Here is a 23,570-nt window from a genome sequence, read left to right as displayed (position 1 = left end):
GGGGGATTTGGGTATGTGATCAGCTTGCATATTTTAAAGTGCACTCTTTTCTTCACATTTGCAGGTACTTTAGAATGAAAGAAACACATTAGTGGTTGTGGACAGAGTGCACACCTTTCCACCCATTTCTTCCGCCACCTGTTTTACTCACATTATCTGATTCCATTTCAAAAGAACCTTACAAACAGCTTTTATTCTTCTTTCCCCTTTTCCAGCCCTGGTACCTGAGGCTGAGGTAATTCTCCCATTGTCCTGCAGTCAGGAGCCTGTCTGGGACGGCTTCTGGTGCCTGTGACTCCCTGTGCTCTGTGACGGCTATAAACACCTGCACCGCTGCCTCCACCATACAAAATCTCTCTCTCCTGCTTTGGCCCCACCTTGCCTGTCCGCCCGCGATGCAGCTGGCACACTTCTCCTGGTGCCCGGCTCCTCGCACTGTTCACAGCCAGGTGTGTGCAGGCCACCTCTGCTCTGGCCCTCCTGGCTGCAGAGGGCACTTGAACGTGGATGGCTCTGCGCGACTGCCCCTCCACTCTTGTCCTCCCTGCTCCCACAGCTGCTTATTTTACTGATTGGCCATGATCCAGTGACTGTAAGAGAAGAGGTCAGGTTTCCAGATTTGAAACCCTGATTTTTAAACCTTGAAAATGATCTAACAAAGATTTTTCTAATCTTTCCAAGGCAGCAGGAGGAGGAGGGGTGAAGAACTTTCCCAGGGTAACCGTCTATAGCAAGCACATCTGAGACGGTCGGTTCACATGGGCAGTGACTTGGGCCCCGTGGGTGTTTGAGGTTTATTTCCTTAGCCAAGGGAGACGGGCACTGTGTAAACAAGCCTTCCCCAGGAGCCCTGGGGACGTTTCCACAGGAGTGTACCTAATGAAATTTCATTGATTGTACACATGCTGCTAAAATGCCACTGCTCCTTTGGTGGATGTCAGACTTCTTTCTGCTAGCCTTCTGTCCCGTTTAGTAATGAATATTAATGCTGTATTTTATTGTACTATCGTGTTTTCAATTTTCTTTTGGAAAGGGATTTAATGTGACATCCATTTAATCATTTAAACAGTTGGGTTAAAGGTTTGATGTGATAGCCCAATTAAGTCACTGAATTGTGACCGTATGTACTTGCCAAATCAAAATCGCTGTGGAGGGAGTTTTCATGCGCATAATCAGGATGACAGTCCCCCATGCTGCGGCCCTGGTGTAAACTTGGCTCCGCGGGGTCTGGTGGAAACCTGCCACGGGAGGTAGAGCCTTTCCCAGGCTCCTCACCAGAAAACCCTTCACATCACCAAAGGCGAGCTCAGAGCACAGAAGCATCCCTTTCTTGAAGCTTCCAAGGGAGAAAGCCCACAGTGCTCAGGGGAGGGTGAGGGGGATTAAAGTCGGTTCACGACAATTTGACACACTTTCCACACTCAGTGTGTGCCCCTGGGAGGCACAAGGGACATTCACTGTCTTCAGAGGAATGAGCTTAAAAAAAAAACAAACAAACATGAAATTGGCAGAAACAAAAATTGGGATGAATCTCCTAGACTTTAAATAAATTTCTCTGATCCACCAAATTTCTGTTTTAGTAATTTTTATGTATCTGAGTATTAAGTATTTGAATAGAATTATCATACCATCTAGTTTTTTAGTTTCATAAACCTGCAAATTTTTGCAAGATTGATTGTTTTAGAATCTGAGCATTTTTGCTTTTCTTATTGTTTGCAACTGGAAGTAAGTTTTGTAACTCCAGTTATGCCTGTTTGCTTATTGACATTATGCTAAAACTTAAATGAAAAAATTTTCGAGATGTAATTGTTTAAGAATAAAGATCCTCAGTTATCAATTTATAACTTTGTGCTACCAACCAATGACTTTAAATATTAAAAGGTAGTTCTTGATTACTCTAAGCTATTTTTCTTTAAATAATCTGCATTCAGCTGCCAGGATTGGCACACACCTGTATATAGGGAGGCTGGGGTCATGGATTGCTAATTAGAAGCCAGAACGGGCAGCTTAGAGTGACCCTGTCTCAAAATAGAAATTAAAAGGGCTGTGGATGTAATTCGGTGGTAGATTGCCATTGGGTTCAATCTCGAGTACTGAAAAGTAAAATTTTAAATTCGGTTTAAGGCTCTGATATGTGTGTGTGTATATATATGTGTGTGTGTGTGTGTGTGTGTGTGTGTGTGTGTGTATACACATATATATATATATATTTTGTCAAATGTGGGAACAGAATGATTTAAAGTTATAAATTATTAACTGATTCTGTTTTCCAACATGATATTTTGGCCACCTGCTTTGGAAAAATTTGATTTTTTTCCAGCTTCCATCAGGATTATGAGCTATACACACAACTAAGGTTTAAATCTATGAAAACATGCTCTATGTCATTAAAGATACATTATTATTTAGTTGAACCAATACACTTCTAGCCAGCGCCTGCTGAGGGTGGGCCACCGTTCTTGACCCTGTCAGAGATGGAAAGGGAGCGCCCCGGGCTGGAGCCAGGCAGGACCTGCAAGAGGCGCTCAGCCAGGCACAGCTCCATCCCATAAGAGGGTCAGAGCAGGGGTGTGGAGTCCCAGGAGTTCTCCTTGGCCTTCGCATCTCTCGCCTGACTACGGCTGGCTGGGAAGCACTAGGGAGCAGAGAGCGGATGAGAAGGAGACCTAGCCGCCGTTCCACTTTCCTGCAGTCTTGTCCTTTGAGAACGGGTCCCGCCGTGCACAGGCCGAGAGTTGATTCGTGATGCTACTCTGACCCAGTGTCAGGATGTTAAGGCCAACACATCTCGGGACAAGAACAAAAATGGAAGCCATCAAAGTGGTCTAAAGGCCCAAGAAATGGCCACCCTGGCTGCCCTCCTGAGTAGGCTGCACCCTTGGGAGGGAAGCGGACAGCTGGGCGAGGGTCAGCTACCGCTATTGGGCCTTTGGAAATTGGATGTTAATTGTGGGAACAGCACATGCTCCAGGGTTTTTGTTGTTGTTGTTGTTGTTTTGACAGTTCCTACGTTCAGCATCGGCACTAATGTCCCCTACTGAAATCATCTTTCCTAGATCGGCTTGTTCTTCCCGGGGGGAGGGTGAGCTCTGACACTCCAGGACACTGTGTCACACGCCCCTTCAGAGCCCTGGCAGGGGGCTCCCCGTCTTGGTCGGCTGATGCTTCCCCCAGTGATGCGTTGCCGTGCGTTTCCGCCCTCCTGGGAACACTCCTGACAGTCCAGGATTGGCACCATGCTGTCCCATATGCAAGTCCAAGGGCACCCGCGTGGCTCTGCCTGCCCACAGGTGCCCACTGTCGGTTGCTGTGGTATCGTGTAACGTGGGGCTTCCTAACAGCAGACAATCATAGACTCCACGGCAGAGTGCACTTAGAAGTGTTTTCTTGCTGTTCTCCACAGTAAAACGGGTGAAAATGCTGTGCAGGTGGCTTTGTTTTCGAGTGGGTGGTTCTTACTTTCCATTATTTTCCATTTGTGGGGCTGGCAGTTGTGTTAGCAGGTGTGAAAGCACTGGGTAGACTCACATGGCAGCTCTCTTCTCCTTGGAGGCAGTTTACCTGGACACAGCTGATGGAAGCCTCCTCCTGGGATGAGAATAGGTGGCTTGTCTTCTGAGCCTGGCGTGATGTCTTGGCATGTGACCTCCGGTCCCTGGGTGCTGCCATGGCAGGACTCACCTGACTTCCCAACTGAGTGGTGCTCCCTGGTGTGGCCAGAACAGGTGCTTCCCCGCTCCCCCACAGTGGACACTCTGGTGCATGTGTTCCTGGCTGCTGTGAGTGGCCCGCAGTGCACGTGCAGGGGCAGGTCTCCTCCCAACACAGCGATGACTTGTGCTTGGACAGGGGCCAGCAGTGGGGTGGCTGGATCCTGTGGAAGTTCAGTTTTGAGGTCTTGTGGAGCCTGCCTGCTGCTCTCATAATGGCCCCACTAACTGATATTCCCACCACACGTCCAAGGGCTCCCTGCCACCTGCAAACTCGCCAGCACTGTCTTCTCCAGGAGCTTCACTCCCAGAGTCTGAGGGGGCACCTCCATGTGGTCTGATCTGTTTCCCTGATGATTGGTGACGTGGAGCATGTTTTCATGTATTTGTTTCCATTTTCATATTTTCCTCAGATGTCTATTCAGATCATTTGCCCATTTTTAAATTGGGTATTCATTTGTTTTTATTTAAAATTGTTTGATTTTTTTAAGTGGTTCTTACAGAATTGGAAGGGAGAACAGTCATTGCTGGAGCCTGTACAAAGGGGCAGTTGTGGCAGGGATGACTTCTAATGTCATGTAGCGCTGCAGAGTCATAGGGTTGACCACAGTGCTCCGGTGTATCAAAATGGCTAGCAGAGAAGTGGGTGTGGAATCAAACATAGAATCTACTTACTTTTTTGATACTAGGAATTGAACCCTGGGGTGATTAGCCGTGAGCCACATCTCCAACCTCCCTTTTTTATTTTAAGAGGGGATCTTGCTAAGTTGCTTCAAGCCTTGCTACATTACTGAGGCTGGCCTTGAACTTGTGATCCTCTTGACTGGGCCAGGAGCACTGGGGTTTTAGGTACATGCCACTGTACCTGTCTAGAACATGCTTTTTTAAGTAGACAACACAGTTGATTGTAGATTGTACTAAACTATTTTGTTTTCTGAATATATTTTGGTACATGGTTTTCAGAAAATTTTAAAAACTAGATATGAACACTACTTGATTAGGTAAATGGAGATCCATAATCATGTCACTATTAAATACCAAACTACTAATAACTAATATTATTCTCTAAACTTTTATTTATGTCTAAGTTTGGACTTAAGTCATTTCAAAAGAAATTAAAAAAAAAACTTAAGCACTTAGCTCTTTTGAATACACTCATTACTGAGGACATGCTCGATGAAAACCAGCAGCAGGAGACAGTCCACAATCCCACATGTCATCCGTTCTGCCTGCTGCTGCGTCGACTTTGTGCAAAAGCCTGTTCTTTGACCATGGAATGAAATCTTGTCGGTTAAGTCTCAAGGCAGTTGATTGAGTAGAACCTCAGCCAGAAGAAAAGTCAGGTCGAAAAGAACAGAACCGAGACCCTGCTTTGGAATCACAAGTGGATGTGGTCCTCATGTTGTCCCAGGGAGTACTTAAAGCTCCCCCAGGTCAGACGCTGTAGGTGTGCAGAGCCTGGGCCTGGGTTCCAGGACAGTCAGGTGTTTAATGGATGGAGAGGACCTTCAGTTTAGTCCTCATGCAGCTCTGTGTCCCTCAGACAGGACATTGGCAGGAGTGTGCATCTAGCCTGAGGTCGAGGAGGCTGGCGGATGCTTTCCTGCTGTGCTTGTCGTTTCCCCGACCTCAGTGTCCGCAGTGCTACCTGGTTGCTGGCTGCATGGACATGGAACCCCGACCTCCTCTGGATCACCAGATCCCAGCACCACGGGGTTTCTTGTCTTTTAATGATATATATTTACTTATACTTCGAAAATGGTTATAAAAATACTATCATGCAGATATGCTAAACACTGACATCATTAGATTTTTTTTCTGTGCTAAAGCTCTGATCATTTTAATAGTTCCAAGTGGTGCCTATATGGTGATATGAATGGATCTCAGAAGAATTGTCTTTCACTTTTGTTTTTTCTTTCTCCTTCCCATAGTTTTACCAAGCCACACATGTGGACATCCTGGGGAAATACTGAAAGGCGTTCTCCACGGGACGAGGTTCAACATAGGAGATAAGATCCGATACAGCTGCCTCTCTGGCTACATCTTGGAAGGTCACGCGGTCCTGACCTGCATCGTCAGCCCCGGGAATGGCGCCTCCTGGGACTTCCCGGCTCCTTTCTGCAGAGGTACGGTACAGCAAGCGCCTTTCTGTAAAGCGGCTGGACAGAGAGAGTGACTCTGGAGCTGATTCAATACGTGCCCACTTAAGGGGGGGTGGAAGTTAAGAGGCCAGCTCGTCACTTCCACAAGCCACATGAGGTGTTATGTTGGAATCCGTGGCTAGGACCTTATAGATCCACCAGCAAGTGTGTGCCATGTCATTATGTCCCCCAAGTTCTAAGTTTCCTTCATTTATCTCCCAGACTTTATGCACTTCTTTGTGTGGCTCTCTCTGGTCAAGATCTTCTGTTATCTTACATATGTTTATGTCCTTCTGGATCTGAGGATTCTGAGTTTATCTTTTTCTCATTAAAAATGAAAAACACCCTTTGATAATTAAAGTGTATTTTGAGAACTCTTTCAGCACTCTTAAACTGTGAAATCAGGTAATCATAAATAACTGCACTATTTCAAATGTCCATTGCTGACTTAGGGTATAAAGCTAGTGACTTTTCCCGAGTCTCTGAAATTCTAACTTTTCTGATGAAATCATTTTACTTTTCTAGTCTTTATAAAACTGTCTTCAAACTCTTGGATTTTGACTTTCCTAAGAAAATGCATCTTGAGAGTCAAAACTAAAATATAGCCATATTTGTTGAAGTTGTGTCTTTTTTCTTTTTCTTTTCTTTTTAAGCACCCTGGGTGGCTAAATGCCTGAGCCACCTCCCCAGCACTTTTCATTATTTTGAGACAGGGTCTCCACTAATATTCTTAAGGCCTTGAACTTACCAACCTCCTGCCTCAGCCTCCCGAGTTGCTGGGATCACAGCTGTGTGTCACCATGCCTGGCTATTGAGGTTTTCATGAAATGCCAGAAAATGTGCTGAGTGCTTCTCTGGGATCATGTGTAAGCCCAAATTAAAGCCAGACTTGGGAGTGAGCTTGGTGTCTGTCCTAACGGGAGTGCTCACCCGGGAAGCCCAGGAGCCCACACAGTGGGTTTGGTTTTCTCTGCAAGGCGTTGGCTAACCTGCACAGCACTCACTCCGGGCCCCAGCCTGGGTCCTCTGTCCCGCTTCATCCTTTCGTCTCCTCACAGCTGTGCCTCCAGTGAATTTGTCGAAATGAAACCTCAGTCCAATTTGTCATGTATTTCCATTACCATCCCTTTAACTGCTTAAAGAAAAAAAATATTGCCGATGGCATTTATTTCGTTGCGAGGTTATATTTTAGGGTTGTGATTACAGTGTTCTGTCTACGGTTTAACCATCTGGACCAGGAGAGCATCATCAAAACGGAGTCACTGGACCCCGGGGTCTTTCTGCGTGAAAACCCCTGGGAAGCCACAGGTGGTGCCGGGTTGTGTACACACCTTCCTTTGCTCGCGTTTCCCCGGAGTCCTTCCCCCTCCCCCTTTAGGGCCTTTACTGATTCCACAGTCACATCCCTTATAAAGTCACAGTGGAACTGACCTGTCAATCACCTTCTCTGCTTTCACCAGTTCTCTCAAATCCCAGCTTCATCAAGGTTCTTTTGTCATATAGATTTTCTTCTGATGAATGAATTTATACTAAAATACTCAAGTCTTGTCTTTTTCTATACTTGGCCGAGTAAGGATACCAAGGGAATTAAATAATGTGAAAGACACAACAGTGTCTTATTGATTTGAATAACTGGATCACAAAAATGTCAGGCATCTAATTCTTACAAAGGTGTAGATGTGGCATTAGCTGAGAGAGACGTACATGGAGTTCATCGGGGTCGGGTGAGATGATTCCAAAAAATGAAACGTGCCTATTTTTTTGCTTCCCAAAAGTTCTAATCCTTTAGTCCCAGGAATTGCTAGAGGGTCCTTCTTGATGGTGTTACTGACAGAGGCACCAGAGTGTCCCTTCCCAGGGACTGTCCAGTGTTTCAGACATGGACTTTTCTTTCCAGTGCGTGTTATTTAACCTGAGCGATGACACAGGGCAAGTGCCACACAGGGTCAGGGGCAGCTCTTCTGAGAAGTAACCTGACTGTCTGTCTAACATGGCCAGTAGGTGCTGAAGTGCGAGGCCATCCTGCTGCCTGAGACTCCCCTGAGAGGGAGACCAGTGTGGAACCGTCCTGTTCCAGAGCCAGACAGGTGTGCCTCTGGAGGAGCAGGCTTGCAGCCACTCCCCCTGGTGCCAGACCTCTCGCCCAGCTGTCCTCTCCCCTCTCAGCGCTGCCCATCACCCCCACCGTGGGCCGCAGTCCTTCAGAGGGTGCCCTGGGCACCTTGCGTAGGGGATGTCTGGAGGCGAAGCGCAGCGGCGGGGTCTCACACAGTCAGTGGAGGCCGTGCCCCAGCCCTGAGCACTGTAGTGACTTTTGACCCCACACTCGGCGGAACGCAAAGCCAGTTCAGGGGGTTTTAGGTCACAGGCCTTGTTCATGTCCTCGTTGGCCCTTCTCTTTTGAGAAATGCCCATTCACCTCCTCCGTCCATTCCCATCGCTCCTGTTTGCTGTGGAGTTGTTGGAGCTCCCTGCATATTCTGGGTGTCAACCCTGGGGACATGCCTGCTTTGCAAGTCCCCCCCTGCCGTCTGTCTCCTCCCTTGGACTGTCTGCTCTGCTGTGCAGCAGCTTCTTAGCTTGACGGCATCCCAGGTTTCTCTTTCATCTCCCATGGCAGGATGTTGTGGTCTCTTCTGGATCTTGGCCTACAGAGGTGTCTCCCCTCGCTCCTCAGAAATTTGGGTGTCTCCCAGCGTCAGGTCTTAGATTTCTGCCTTCAGTTCATCCTAGTAGAATTTTTAAAGCAGAGTTCAATTTTTGAAACATTCTTGGCTGCTGCTGAACTGGGGGTTCAGTCAAGTCATTCACCTGAGGTTACTTGTCACCAGTGCTCCTTGTCTGAGATTCGAAACAGAAGTAAGTGGAAGGCAAACCAAAACAGTGACTTCATAACCAGCGACACAGGCGTGGGGTATGCGTTTTCCATAGATACCCACAGACTACCCCACATACGGGCAAATATGCACCCCTAATGAAGAACAGACGGAGGAGTGGCTGACATTGGTCTCCACCAATAGACCTGCCTGCCAGTCCCAGGTAGTGCTGACCACTGACTGACTGCTTTGAGGGGCTGTGGTAGGTGTCCACCAGCATGGAAGAAGGGGGTTAAGGGTGACCAGCTTCATCTGTCCAACAGCAGCCGGGTCACCCTTTGCACTCAGAGGTTGGGAGATGAGTAATCTGCCTCTGGGAGGCGAGGCACAGGCCCTGGGTGGGAAGATCTGCAGGGATGAAGCGCTCTGACCTCCTGCTCCCACTGCCAGCTGTCTGGGGCTGGAAGGAGGAGGCCTTGTAGCTGCTTTTGTTTGGTTTGTTTGGGAGCATGACATGTAGACCACAGAATAACGAAAGCATAAGGATCATTATTGAAAACTAAGGCTGCTCACACCATGAAGTCCTACCCTGGTTTCCATCTGTCTAAACACACATACGTAAGATAAATATTCACCTCAATGTGTCAAAACACATTGTCACCATTTTGTGACAATGTTAGTGAATATAGGACGTGGCAGGTGTTTTGATTTTTTTTTTTTAAGAGAAGACTAATTTTATCCATCTCGGGACAGTTGTGTTTTCTTGGAGGAGTGAAGAGTAATCAGCAGGCCAACTGCTGCTAAATGAGGACCTGGAAGCAATATCAGGGATGCCTTAATAAACCTGCTAAATAATGCACTCCCAGGCTGTATTCAGACTTGTCCAAAGCCGTGAATCCTTTAACTGATCAACCTCACATAATGTGATTGCAAATGACAATGTCACTTGCTAATGTTTTAGGATATGTCAGTCAAAGCTTTCCATTTGCAGATGTTCTGCTGGTGTTAAAGGGGAGGGAAGACTGGGGTGATGAGATGGAGGGAGGAAAAGGGAGCAGCCATGCCTTTATGGGCGCCTATAAATTCTGTGACACTTGAAATACAGCTGTGTTTTACCAGCTACGTTCCAGAAGTCTGTGTCAGATGGAGCTGCAGTGATCTGTCAGCAACACAAAGGGTGTTTCAGTCATTTTTTGCTTCTGAAACCAAAAGACCTGACAAGAACACTTAGAAGAGGAAGAGTTTATTTGGGGAACCGTTTCAGAGCTCTCAGTCCATAGATGGTCTCCTCCATACCTCTGGATCTGACATAAGGCAGAAGTGTGTGGTGGAGGGAAGTGTCTGGGGACCTGGTACCAGGAGGCAGAGAGAGCTCTGATCAACAAGGACAAAATATATACCCCAAAGGCATTCCCCCAGGGACCCATCCCCTCCAGCCACACCCCACCTACCTACAGTTAGTTGCTTCCCAGTTAATCCCTATCAGTAGATTAATGTGCTGATTACTTTACAGCTCTCATAACCTAGTCATTTCACCTCTGAACTTTCTTGCATTGTCTCACACATGAGATTTGGGGGCCACCTCACATCTAAACCATAATCCATTTCTGGTTGGAACCAAGCAATGCAAAGGATTAGTGAGTGGGGCTGTGTTCTTATAGGAAGCTTACCAAAACCAGATAGAAGAGCCCTAGAAAGTGCGCCTGTACTAAGCGATAGTCAATCTTTTCTTCAGTTTTGCATCTTCACTACACTGTGGCCTTATGCCTGGTACAAAGTTTGTGACTTCATTAAACACAATCTCGTAGCAAGTTTAGAAAGTACATATTGGTGTCTCTGCCAATTATTTTCAATTTTGTGGGTTACTTTATAGTATTTTTTCATTATTTCTTCTGGCAGATACCAAGTTAGGCTGACAGCTTTGAAGAAAAATGTTTGCATGCCCAGGAAACTGCGTGACTTGTGACAGGTCGGGCAGACATGGCCGAGCCGTGGGGGCTGCCACTCCGGCTCCCGCTTCACCACCTGCTAGCTGGCATGTCATGGGCAGGCTCTGTGCTGGCCAGGCATCGGGTTCCCCATCCCTTATACTGAACTTTAAGTTTAAAGTTTAAGTTTACTTTCAGTCTCAGAATTGGTAAAGATTGACACCAGTGCTCACTGGTGGCTCTTAGTCCTCTAGCCCCACCATCTTGGAGCTGGAGTGGAGAGTGGGCCCGCAGGACAACTCAGACTGTATTTCACTCTCGTCCTCCTTCGTGAGATTAGAGTTACATCATAAACATTCCAATTTCAATTGACAAAATTTTATTCTCAGTCTTAATAGTAATTATTAGTTATCTCTCCCATAATTAAACATAATGAGTGCTTCCAATGTTTACTTCTACACATAATGCTATCAGTGTCTCTGTACAGATAGCGTTGCTTTTGTTTCTTCTGTTTAATTATTTCCTAAGGATAGAATTCTAGGAATGTTATTTATGTTTTGCATATTTACAAAGCAAATTTCAAATTCTATAATAGTTTTCATGACAATTATAAGTTTTGATATTAGCATCTCTTTTGGATTTGCTCAGAGTTTGGTGACACTAAATTATTTCAAAAGTTTAATTGCTTATTAATTTCTACTAAGGCTGTAAAAATTGGTACCAGTGAAAACTGTGAGGTCAGATTGCCCAAGGAAATTGAAGTAGCCTCTCTAGGTGTGATTAAGGGCCAATAGGGGATCATGAGCATGAGAGGTAGACCCATCCACATGTGCGTTTTGGTTTTAGCCCAGTGTGTTTACTGCATGGGAGAAAGAGGGACCCTGGTTCAGATTTGAACCTGAAGCATCTTCCTGTGTCCTCCTGATAGTCAAGTGATGCAAAATGCATTAGAGGGGTTTAAATGATGGCGTGAAGCTCAGGACGCAAGGTGAGAAAGGAGGACCCTGCGTCCATGTTCTGGAAGTGCACCATCTGGGGCCTGGGACGTGCTAGATTGTGGCTGTGGGGGATTCTCATGAACCAGCTGAAGGACATGAGGGTGATGCTGCAATGGGTGGGCAAGTTGGGCTCTTGGAAGAGTAGACAAGTGAGCTGAGAGGCCTAATCTTCAAAGGGTCACCTGTGTTGACATGGAAATCAGCCAGAATTAAGATAAAGTTTGGGGAAAAAAAAGGTTGGAAAATACGGTGGTGAGCCAGATGCTCAAATGCTCCAGGATTAAAGGGGATTCATGTAGAAATTTACAGACAAGGACGAGAATGTCAGTGTTTGACTCATGACTGGGGAACTTCAGGGAGGAAAGAACAGAAGTCATGTGGACGTGGCAATGTCAGACTTGGTGGTGGACACGGGTCTGCCTGTGGACCTGCTGTGGGTGGGCTGTGCAGTAAACCACCAGCCCTTTGAGAGGACTTGGAGGACCCGGCTTCCTCATTGAGATGGCCAGGTTGCTGCTAGAGGAAGAAAACCATCTTACAAGTAGTCGAGATGGGGGTTCCCTTGTGACTTGTGTAGAGCTTCAGAGGACCTAGCTGAAGGGTTTCAAGAGCCTGGGAGGGTTGGTATTAGGACATTAGAAAAATGAGATGTGCAGGTATGTGAGGGTATGAGGCTGGAGGTAATGGGTCCCAGGAGACCAGGGCTTCTTGTAGTGACTACAATAAACAAGGATGAGGATAGGCAAGGATCATTTCCAATGATCTCTGGAGTAAACCAGGTGATGGATTTATAAGGCAGGACCAAAGGGGATGGGGTGAGGTGAGGTGTCCCTGTCTGGAGCCCCTTTCATCCCAGCCCCTGCAGGAGGGAGTCCTGGGGAAGATGGCTGCATTCTGATCACCAGCTTCCTGTGGAGTAGACTTACCCAAAGCTGGAAATGTTCACATATCTGCTCAAAACATATTTTAATCAGTCATTATAAAATGACCACCATGTGCCAAACTGAAGTAAGTATCAATGGCTACTTTTATTGAGTAGTTCATATTTTCAATGCTATAAACTTTTTACAGTTGTTAATTAACTTTACTGTCACAACAAGCCATGGATAGATGCCATTACATTTCACTTTCTATAGAAAACCAAACCGAGGCACAAAGAAAGTAATCACTTTCCAAGAGACACCAAAGTAAGTGTCAAAATGTGATTGAAACCCAGACAGTCTGATTTTAGAGGTTTTGCTGGTGGTGATGTTCTACTCTCCCTTTAGGGGAGAATGTTAAGTAACGTCTCCCATTATCACAAATTGAACATCATATTGAATATATGTATTTCTGACTTCTTTCACAGATATTTTCCCTACAGTTTCTAAAATAGACCAGAGACAGTGCATCTAATTATATACCCTGAATTTTATGCATTTAGTGTTACAACTAAGATATTCACTGAAGCAGTACTGTGGGTGCTTGGTAAACACACTGGATGTTCATACATATGGACGCATGGTACCTTATTTAAAGATTTATCAGTCATTGCGTATGTGGGTGGTTTCAATTTTTCATGACAGATATGGAAAAGTTATGTTTCTAAATAATGTTTTATTCTGTATTTTGAATTATATCTGTTAGATGGATTCCTAGCGAAACTCATACTCGGGCAAGGAATATATTTTAAAGTTGAAAATAAAACTTTTAAAAAGTTTGAAGTTCCTTGGGGGGAAGTACAAATCAGTGCACTTTGATTTCTGCTTATGTTTAGAATTATGTTCCCCACTTACAGAACTCGGCAGCTTCAAATACATCTTTTATTAAAAATCTTATCTTCTTCTTGGATTAACTCAAAGGCATCCAGACTTCTTTTAGCTGTTACAACCTTTTCTTCAACTGCAAGGTTTTATAAAAATTCAATGTGGAAAATGCCTTTAGAAATAGCACTGTGCTAGCAGTCTGCTGTGGGAGCCCAGCCACACCCCAGATAGTCTGCTCCCTGCCGCTGCCAACTCCTCCATGTGGAAATCATGAAGCAATGAACAAAGTGACTTGACACTGAGGTCCATCATTCATTTAGAAATATCTGCCAATATCACTGCCACCTCTCCAAGAGCATGGGAGGTCTTTCCGTCTCTTACCGTCTTTAATGCTATTGTTCCAGTGTTGGGCAGTTTTCATTGCAGAGGTCTTTCGCCTCCTTAAGCAGGTTTATTCTCAAGTTGTTTTTTTTAAAGATCATTATGAATGGGAAAGATTTCTTGATTTCCTTCTCAGCAGACTCACTATGAGAGTACAGGAAAGCTACTGGTTTATGAATGTTGATCATGTATCCTGCTAATGTGCTGAATCCATTCATCTGCTCTAAAGCCTTCTGATGGAGTTTTTTGGGTTTTCTAGAAATAGGATCATGCTGTCAGCTAGCAGATAACCTGAATTCTTTTCCTATTTGTATCCCTATAATGTCCTTCTCTTGCCTGATTGCTGTGGATAGTGTTGAGGACTAGGTTGAATAGGAGTGTTGTCAGAGAACATTCTTGTTCCTGATTTTACAGGAAATGCTTTCAGTTTTTCTCCCTGAACTCTGATGTTGACTTTGGGGTTGTCACTTCTAGCCTTTACAGTCTTGAGTTAAGTTCCTCCTATCCTTAGTTTCCCCAGTGTTTTAACATGAGTGGGTGCTGGGTTTTCAAATCTATTGAGGTGATCATAGGATTCTTATCCTTAACTCTACTTAAGTGGTTAGTTATGTGTATTGACTTACATATGTTGGACTGACCTGGTTTCCCTGGGATGAAACGTTTCTTATCATCCTCTTAATATGCTTTCGGATGAGGTTTTCTAATATTTTATTAAGAATGTTTACATCTGTGTGCATCAGGGATATTGGTCTGTAATATTCTTTCCAATATGTGTTTGTATGGTTTTCGTATCAGGGTGATACTGGCTTTGTTGAATGTATTGGGATTGTTCATTCCCTTTCAATTTTATGGAGTAATCTGAACAAGACTGGTGTTCATTCTTCTTTAATTGTATGGTCCAGGTCTGGTCCTGGACTTTCCTTTGTTGGAAGGCTTTTAATTGTTGCTTCAATTTCTTTGCTTGATATTGGTCTATTTACATTTTCAGTATCTTCATGGTTCAATTTTGTTAGCTCATATGTATCTAGAAATTTGTCAATATCTCTAGATTTTCTAGTTTATTGGAATATATAAATTTTCTACATGGTCTCTAACAAACACTCCTGTGTTTCAGAATGTCTGCGGTACAATCTCCTTTTTCATATCTAATTGTGTTTAATATCATCAAAACAACAATAAGAAAAAACTGCCCTAAAATTCATTTGGGAGAATAAGAAACCCAGAATAGCCAAAGAAATACTGAGCAAGAATTTTGCTGGAGGCATCACAATCCTGAACCTCAAATTACTTTGCAGAGGTATAGTCACAAAAATAATATGGTACTGGATGGTACTGGCACCAAAACAGACTTGAAAACCAATGGAATAGAAGACACAGAGACAAAAACACATACACTCATAGTTGACAGAAGTGCTAAAAATAAATGTTGAAGGCAGCTTTTTAAACAAATGGTGCTGGGAAAACTGAATATCCACATGTCAAATAATGAAACTAGATCCCTATCTACCTCCTTGCACATAAGTCATATCAAAATGGATCAAAGACTCAGGAGCCAAACCAGAATCTTTGTGATTTCTAGAACAAAACACAGGGCCAAGATTCTATCATATTGGTGTAGGCACCTACTGTTCCAGGGTGATTTGGTTCCTTTGGTAATACTTTATATATATTTTATTTAATGCATGTTTTCTAAGTTTTCATTAAATGGTTAATGATGGAACTTGAAATAACTCTTCCTATTTTCCTGTCACTTGCTCATCATTATTTTTGTTTATGTGTGGCTATGGACCAATTTGTTTTCTCTGTCTGCTTTGACTTTATCTCCTCCCGACATTTCCCTTCTCCCCTGATGAGTATATAAAGTCACCACAAGCCCCATGACCTGTGGCAGGCCACCTGTCAAACCAGCAGAGCCAAGTGAGCAGCAGACCGGAGCCTCCCATGGGTGGCTGCAGCCGTCAGTGTCTTTGTGCCATTTTTTTTTTTTTGCCCAAATATAACATTTCTAAGAGAATTATTGTATTACTTATAGACTATTCTCATTTTAAGCCTCCTACTTGAGCAAGAACGTGTTTCTGTAGTGGGATTGGCTGCTTTCCTACTTCTGTTCTGGGTGGGGTATGGTTTGGACCATACCCAGGCCCAGGTGTGATCCTTATAGGGGGCTTGGACTGGCAGACTATAGGATGTGCAGGTCCTTTCTTGAAGGGGAACAGTGAAGGGAAAAGGGAGTGGAGTATCAGGCTGCCCCCTAGAGACATGGGCTGCTGTGAACACAGATGCTAGGAGGTGATCCCTGGCTGCAGTGGGCCTAGGGGTGACTTCTGCAGAGACCGGGAGGTGGTGGGGGAAACACGGTAGGCAGGAGAGCAGGTGCAAAGGCCAGTGCATCTTTGCAGATGTGTGGCTGGACCAGCCAGGCTAAGGAGGGTGGGGAGGAGGAGGAGGAGCGGCAGGACCAGCCACGTCTCCTTCCAGGGCTGGTGAGCTCTAGTTTTATTCTGAGTGGTGGTGCAGGGAGTTAGCTGTTTGTAACAGAACATGTTAAGCTTCAAGTTAAGTTTTTAGGTCACTTTAGCTGATCTGAGCAGAGCAGATTCTAGAGGATGGAGGAGAGCAGGAAGACCAGACACCCTTGTCTGCATATGCACATGTTCATGTACATGCACATATGCCGTGTATGTGTGGATACCACGTGTGATTATGCATGCAAGGGAAGGCATTCAGCCTCAGTGGGAAGGAAATCCGCCATCTGGGAGACAGGATGAGCCTGGAGGACACTCCCGAGTGAAGTAAGGTGGGCACATAAAGGCGTGCCCCGCATGACCCTCACATGGAGTCAAAGCAGTAGAGATTCTAGGAGCAGAGAAGACAGTGGTGGTCAGAGCCCCTGGACTGGGAGTGAGGACCCAGCAGAGGGCCTGGGCTGGTGGATATGAGATGAGAAGGCCCAGGGAGCCTTTCACACTGTGCCGTGGCCATAGTTCAGGATGCCACACCATGTACTCATTTGTCAGGGAACTGATCTCACACACTGTTGCCATCAGCCCTTGCCCCACGTGCACATGCACACATTCCACCTTATGAGGTGATACACTCTCCCACATGTGCACACATGCACACAAGGCTTTGAATGGGGATACCACATGTGTGCACGTTCACACATACACACACCTGGCCTTACAAGAGGATGTACCTATTCATCAGCAGGTTGGCAGCTCCATGAGACCCTGCCTAGAGCAGACCTCTCCGGGGGCCACTGAGGGAGCTGGGCAGTGTCTGCTCAGCAGCAGGTCCTAGGCCTTGGCCCTGATGGCCTGTCACCCCTCACTCCCACCACTACACCTTTGAGGAGGCTGCAGGAGAGCTGGAGTGTGGGCTTTGAGTGCCCTCTGAGATAATTTAAGGTTTCCAATCAAATGAACCTCTCTTGGGAAAGCGCTCACTGTTGCATCGCAGTGTGCAGCAACGTGTGCACAACTGTGTGTCAAGGGCTGGGTGGGTGGCTCAGACATAAGGCTAGTGCCCAGCATGCAGGAGGCCTGAGCTCCATCCCCAGCACCATGGCAGGAGAGGGGAGATACACACACCACTCCATATGCACATACACACATGCATATATACACACGTACATGCACATGCAAATACGTATCACAATATCATCTTGGACATGTACAACTTTTATTTGTCAATTATACCTCAGTAAAACTGAGAATGAGATGGATTTCTTCATCTTAAGCACAATCTTGTGTGTGCATGTGCACATTAATGTTTGTGACCAATGTTAAGTAATATACCAAAGATCTGTGGCCTTGATTTCCCTAAATCCAGCTTATTACTAGTCTTGAAACCCATACATTGAAATATTTAGCAAGGTATTTGTGTTTAGTATTGTATCTATAGATAATTAGAAATAAAATGTTTACTAATGACGTTTTTGCATTCTTGCTAGTTTTTCTATAATAGGCCAGCCTGCTTGTGAAATTACATGTCAGCAATTATAAACATTTCAATCTGAAAATACGTCATATAAAAATTATATCTACCACACTTTTTTTTATTGAAATGATAATTCTAAAGTTAGAGACATGATAAAGAAAAGTAACCACCGTCAAGCTATTATAACTGTACAGAGAAAATAGTTCAGAATTTTATAGCTATTTCCAAAATAAGTTCAATTTCTTAGATTTATTTTTATGGAAAACAATTGGGTAATGTGTATCAAATACAAGTCCATTTTCAAATATGATTGCATTTACTCTAATTCCTTCTAATTGCTTTATGCAAATAGATTAAGGGAAGATACCAGTATGTTATCCCTAGGCCTTAATAAATTTAAATAAGCCAACTATCTAGACCTCAAGTACCAATCTGGACTGGAAGAGTACCACATGGCCTTTTAGTAGGATTTCTTTGCCGCCTGCTTACCGGGCGCTCAGTTACCTAGCAGAAGCAGAAGAGCCTAATGACAGGTGGGGCCCTCCGGGGTGTGTGCAGGAGGCTCAGGTGCCCAGCTGGGGGATTTCGCTCTCGCTGGGATGTCTTGGTCACGTAGGCATCCTTCAGTGTTCAGGCAGGTTGAACACGGTGGCTCTTGGCTGAAAGTGTTGAGACCCTTGCCTCTATGACATCCATCGGGCTTTCAGAGGGACGTGGTGGCAAGCCGGCAGAGGTCCTCTTCAGATGGGGCACCTTAGGTTCGGGACATTTTGCAGAGATGCTCCTGCGTGACAGCCACCTGAGCCAGGCCTTGTCTCTGCTTCCGTCCCTGCAGCAGAGGGAGCCTGCGGCGGGACGCTGAGGGGCACCAGCAGCTCCATCTCCAGCCCCCACTTCCCCTCCGAGTACGGCAACAACGCCGACTGCACCTGGACCATCCTGGCCGAGCCGGGGGACACCATCGCGCTGGTCTTCACCGACTTCCAGCTGGAGGAGGGCTACGACTTCCTGGAGATCAGCGGCACCGAGGCGCCGTCCGTCTGGTAAGTGCCGACGGCCTCCGCCCTGGGCACGGGCGCTGGCTGGTCAACGTCGCTGTCCGATCGCTAAAAAGTCCCCTTTACTGTGACTCGTTTGAAAGTGAGATCTTGGGTGGCGATTTCGAGGTAGGCGGCTGCGTGGGCACTGAACTTGCCGTCTGCCTTCCCAGATGGCCAGCGGAGGGCACCGTGGTGGGCAGGGGTTTGGTCTGGAAGATGGTGTGAGCCCTTATTCCAGACCGTGGAGTTTCTTGCCTACGGTGACGAAGCAGTGGCCAACTCTGCTCGGACACCTCATCAACTGGGCAGTTTCTTCCACGAAGGTGGGCGTCCGTCGGGGTACCACCTCCCAGGAGGCACCTGTGGCCACAGGGCGTCACAGGCAGGCCACGTTAGCAGAGATGCTAACCCACCGACGTGTAAAACCTACCCGCCTCTTCCAGCTCTGGCGAGGGTGGCCATGAGGCGAAAGGGAACCGGCTGACCAGAGCTGTCCACTGCAGGGCCGACCCATTGCTGTGAGCGAAAGGTGATTTTGTTTGCTTCAGTTATTACGTTTAATGTCAACTTAAAACTACTTTGGTCATCTACTTCAGATCATGAACTGTGAGCGACCTAGGGATATTTGTATTGAAACCACAGATGGACACAGGGTTGGCCTTTCCTGTGGGGGTAGATGAGAAGGTGGGGTGAGGGACTGCAAACATCTCTATGGATTTGCCTTTCCTTTGGGCGCAGAGATTCAAGGATACAGACGTCACATATGGAACACTGTACATAAGACAGTCCATTTTTAAACCAGTTATTGGAATTGAGTTGGGTCTTTCTCAATTTTCCAAAACTAAAGACCAAATTAGAGTGTTTGTATTCATGGATAAATCCTTTCCTTCATTAAGATTATTGTGGTTATGTTAAATGTTTTGCCAATTAGAGAAAAAAATGAAAATACAGTCTCTCTGACACTCAAGTATTTGTTGAGATTGCCATCATTTTGCAATGTTCAACGTCAGTTGGTAGAAACAAATACTGACCTGGGAGCCTGGGCTGCCTAGAGTCCATCCTGTTGTCTGCCGTGGACAATCCTGGGCCCTTGGACAAGAGAGAGGCTATGTTAAAACTTATCTTTCTAAACCTCACTAATGAAATGTCTCCTGAGTGCCTCCTCTCTGCTGGTTGTTGTGAGAGTCAGGTGACCCATTACTTTGTGTTTTCAAATAATTACTGAAGTAGAAAATATAGGGTGACTAATTCTCAGAAATTGTACGATTAAGTGTGTGAGATTTCTAGAGAGATCAGGTGTTGGCTGACGGCCTCACTGCATGATTTGCAGAGAGGTAGAAGAAAGTGAGAATCCAGCGATGGCTTGCCAAGGAAGGGATCCCCAGGAAGCAGACGTCCTTCTCAGTGTCTGAGATGAAAATGGGCTGCCCAAGCCTGCGGCCAATGGCTGTGAAACAGGACCCTGCGGAGGTCCTGCACCGCTGGTTCACACAGGAGAATTTACTTCTGAGTCAGCAAAGCTCCCCGCTGGGTGTACTCTTGCTCAGATGGAAATCAGGAGTCTGAGGAGGTGGTTGGACTTCCTTTGCCCTCTTCCACCCAGTGGAGTCTCCTCCCCTCCCGCCCTCTCTTCCCTGCTTGCTATGTCTCTACCTTCTCCTGATGTGCCTCCCTGATCAACTGTGTGGTAGATCCAGGAAAGGAGGTGGTCTGAGTGGCTAGAATCTTGTTCTCCCTGCAGTGTCAGGAGATCCTGTGACCTGTGAGCCAAGAGCAGGGACGGCCATCACTATGGTGGACAGAGTGTGGTGTGGCTGGCCTTGGGGATGGCTGCTGTCTTCTCGTGCCTGCTTTCTGGCTGGAGAACGTTTTCCAGCTTTCTGGAATTGGCCTAGGTCCTTTCCAGGGAAGTTGGTGGGAAGGTCCTCAGTGGGGACTCTGACCGTGCGTGCTCCCTGGTCTGATACGTTCTGCGCTGGTCGGCCTCACGAGTTCCCTTTGAGTGGCAAACCCATGTTCCTCCGTGCATTCCTGTGATGATCCTCCTTCTCCTGTTGCTGGTGGTGGAAGCCTGCAGGGCTGTCTTCAGTGTTATGGACGCTTACTGCTTCCTACTGTTATCACGGGAGAAATACTGAAATGCCAGAGGGCCGGAGATGGCAAGCTCTGGTGTGTGTGGCAGGACCGCGACTGAGCTCAGGCACCTGGCTTCAGCCTCCATGGCGCAATCGCCTTCTGTACAGTCGAGGTCTGGTGTGTGACCCTGTCAGCGAAGCACCTTTGCTCAGGGGCAGGTTGGTCCCAAAAGCCTTGGACAGGTCACCGCCACAGGAGTGACTGGACAATCGGGGGACAGTTGAGTTCCCTGAGTACCTCTGCAGGGAGCCAATGAGACAAGCTGGGGTCTGTCTGTGTGTTTTGTTTGTCCATTTGATTTACTGGTGGGTGACGTTTAGTGCTTGTCACTAAGTCTTTACCTTGCTTTAAATAGGACTGCTCTAAGTGGGACGCTCATCTTTCAATTACTTTGCAATGGAGGCTAAAAAGGAAAAGATGGTTCTCCTACACAACCAACCATCAAGACCTACAGGAGCACATTTAGACTGAAAAATGGCGTCATTTAAAGCACCTTTTCAAGTCTTTTCAAATGCATATAATATGGCTTATCTTAAAAAAAGCTATTATTTTACCATAATTGCAGTAATAGTCTCTGAAGTATTTAATGGTTCAAATTGGCATATTTAAAAGACATGCCCATCCTGGGATTGCAAGAAAAGTATGAAGAAGCACTTTGGGTGGATGTGACCCTTTCTCAACAAGGTCACCTTGCACAGAGGCAAGGGTGGTGTTAATGGCTGAGTGGAGTGAGTGCATACACACATGCAATTTTCCAATAATCTATGTTTAAAAGACAGAATATACAACAAGGACTCTAAGAAGACGCTGCTTGGAGAATTGTTAAGAATAGTAATAGGATTAGCTTTATTTCCATTAAATGTGAAGTGAAATTACCAATTCAGCTATGTTTTGTCAGGTTGCCATGGCTACAGTAGAGCAGTCTAAATGCAGTGGATGATGTCATGTGCCAAAGTCATCTGTATATTCAGTGTGGAGTGGGTTAGTGATTGAAACCTAATCACCTATGTGTGTGTCGATGAGACTTGTTTTTTTTTTTAATCATCAGATTTTAATTCAATACAGATTGGCTTTCTGTCAATAGTTTAACAAAGGGCTGCTATTTCTAATTCAGTTTGTTACAGGGTCTAGTAATTATGGGTTTTTCCTGCAAAGCTATCCAAGCACTCTTTTAGTTTGCTGCTGTTTTTTTTTTTCCTTAAGTAAATTGATGGTGTAGCCTATAGCTGGTAACTCTAGAAATATCAAGAAGAATGAAAATCGATTTTATTTCTGAGTTAGCCTACTATGGCTTCTAAATTAAGACATGATGGTTTAAGGGATTAGTGCTGTATTGTCTTGGCAGGAAACAAGTGAGGGAACATTTATTCTCTTTAAAATATGCATTTTGGAACAAGAATTCATTAGTCCACCCCCTCTGTGTCAGGATTGTGTGCAAGGTGCATAGGAAGGGAAAAGAGGAATAGTAAATGCATTAACATGGGTTCTGAAACACACTTGATGGCATCAGCCTCAGGTCATGGAGACGGAGTTCAATAGCCTGAGCCTTCTCCCCAGCAGCCTCTCCCTTGGGGCTCCCCTGCATCCCCCCACTTCAACAGGCCCTGGTGTCCTGTCAGGCCTTGTCCCTGTGTCCCCCATTCAGCAGGGCCCAGCAGCCCCTCCCTCAGGTCTCCTCACCCTGTGTCCTCTTTCAACCTGACCTCGGGCTCCACTTCTGTGTCCACACAGCACCTGCTTGTGCCCCTGTGCTGCTCCTGTTCAGCTGTTTGCCACGGCTCCCAGAGTTGACTGAATTAGCTCAGCTTGGAGGGTCCCTGGGTGGAAGAACCCTGGGTGCAGACAGGAGGAAAAAGGAGGCTGTGGAATCCCCCTTCCTGCAGAGCCTCTGTTTCTTGAGGAATCTGGAAAACCTTCCTTGCTACTCGGGAGGAAGCCTTTTCCGCTGAGGTTTTTGGAGACTGACGTTTTCTTGCGCTGGTCAGTGCGACTCCTCTCTTTGCCTTGCTGGATTGGGCACAGTCGTACTCAGAAAAGGCTTGTATCTGCACTGTATTTTTTCCCATTAACCCAGCAGTTTCCCAGTCTAATTGGTGACTGGCTGAGGCCAAAACCTAGCTTTAGAGGAGTTTTAGAAATTGAGTGACCTTCAAGAAGGGTTAGTCTCCACCTCCGATGTTGCTACAAAGCACCCCAGATTGGCAGTGGGTGTGGTGTCTATTTCATTTCCATGACGAAGGTTATGGAAGTGCACAGTGAGGAGCAGACTCCTTTAAATCCATCCTTCCACTTGGCGGCACCAAGCCCAGCAGACTTCCAGCTGCTTACTCTGAATTTCTTAATGGAAGCTTGTTGGATCTTGCACGGGAAGGGACGAGGCCAGCCCTCCACTCCCCCTGCTGTAGCGTGGTGTTCACAGCACAGTGTGATTACCAGCCACCTGCTGAACTTGCAGAAGGAGCTGCCCTGTGAGGTCCCCTTTCTGTCCAGAGCCCTGGGGTCCATCTGGAGACCTACAGGCATCTATTTCTCCCTTGCCTCTCCTGACCTGTCTTTGTTTTCAGTGTTGCTTTGTCCTCTGAACTTGACCCACCTCATGTCAACCATTCAATCTTGCTATGTCCTTTTGAAAAGAAAAAATGAGTGACATCATTCAGGAAAATGGAGGAGACCATATAGCAGCATCCTAATACCATCTACTGAAAGCACTAGGTTTGGTTTATATTTTCACTTGTG

At 46.0% G+C, this 23,570-nt stretch overlaps 1 protein-coding gene across 1 annotated transcript in view; it reads left to right on the top strand.

Annotated features, from left to right (window-relative positions):
- Csmd1 (CUB and Sushi multiple domains 1) overlaps positions 1-23,570 on the top strand; it is a 1,139,207-nt gene that overhangs the window by 326,951 nt on the left and 788,686 nt on the right. The window contains exons 4-5 of the mRNA XM_077792480.1: positions 5,642-5,836; positions 18,494-18,701. Coding sequence (XP_077648606.1) covers positions 5,642-5,836; positions 18,494-18,701 — 403 coding nt within the window. The remainder of the gene's footprint in view (positions 1-5,641; positions 5,837-18,493; positions 18,702-23,570) is intronic.

Source organism: Urocitellus parryii, chromosome 14, assembly GCF_045843805.1.
Source record: "Urocitellus parryii isolate mUroPar1 chromosome 14, mUroPar1.hap1, whole genome shotgun sequence".
In the NCBI taxonomy this organism is placed as follows: domain Eukaryota; kingdom Metazoa; phylum Chordata; class Mammalia; order Rodentia; family Sciuridae; genus Urocitellus; species Urocitellus parryii.
Note: the sequence above shows the minus strand (reverse complement) of the source record. Positions and strands in the feature narration are given on the sequence as shown.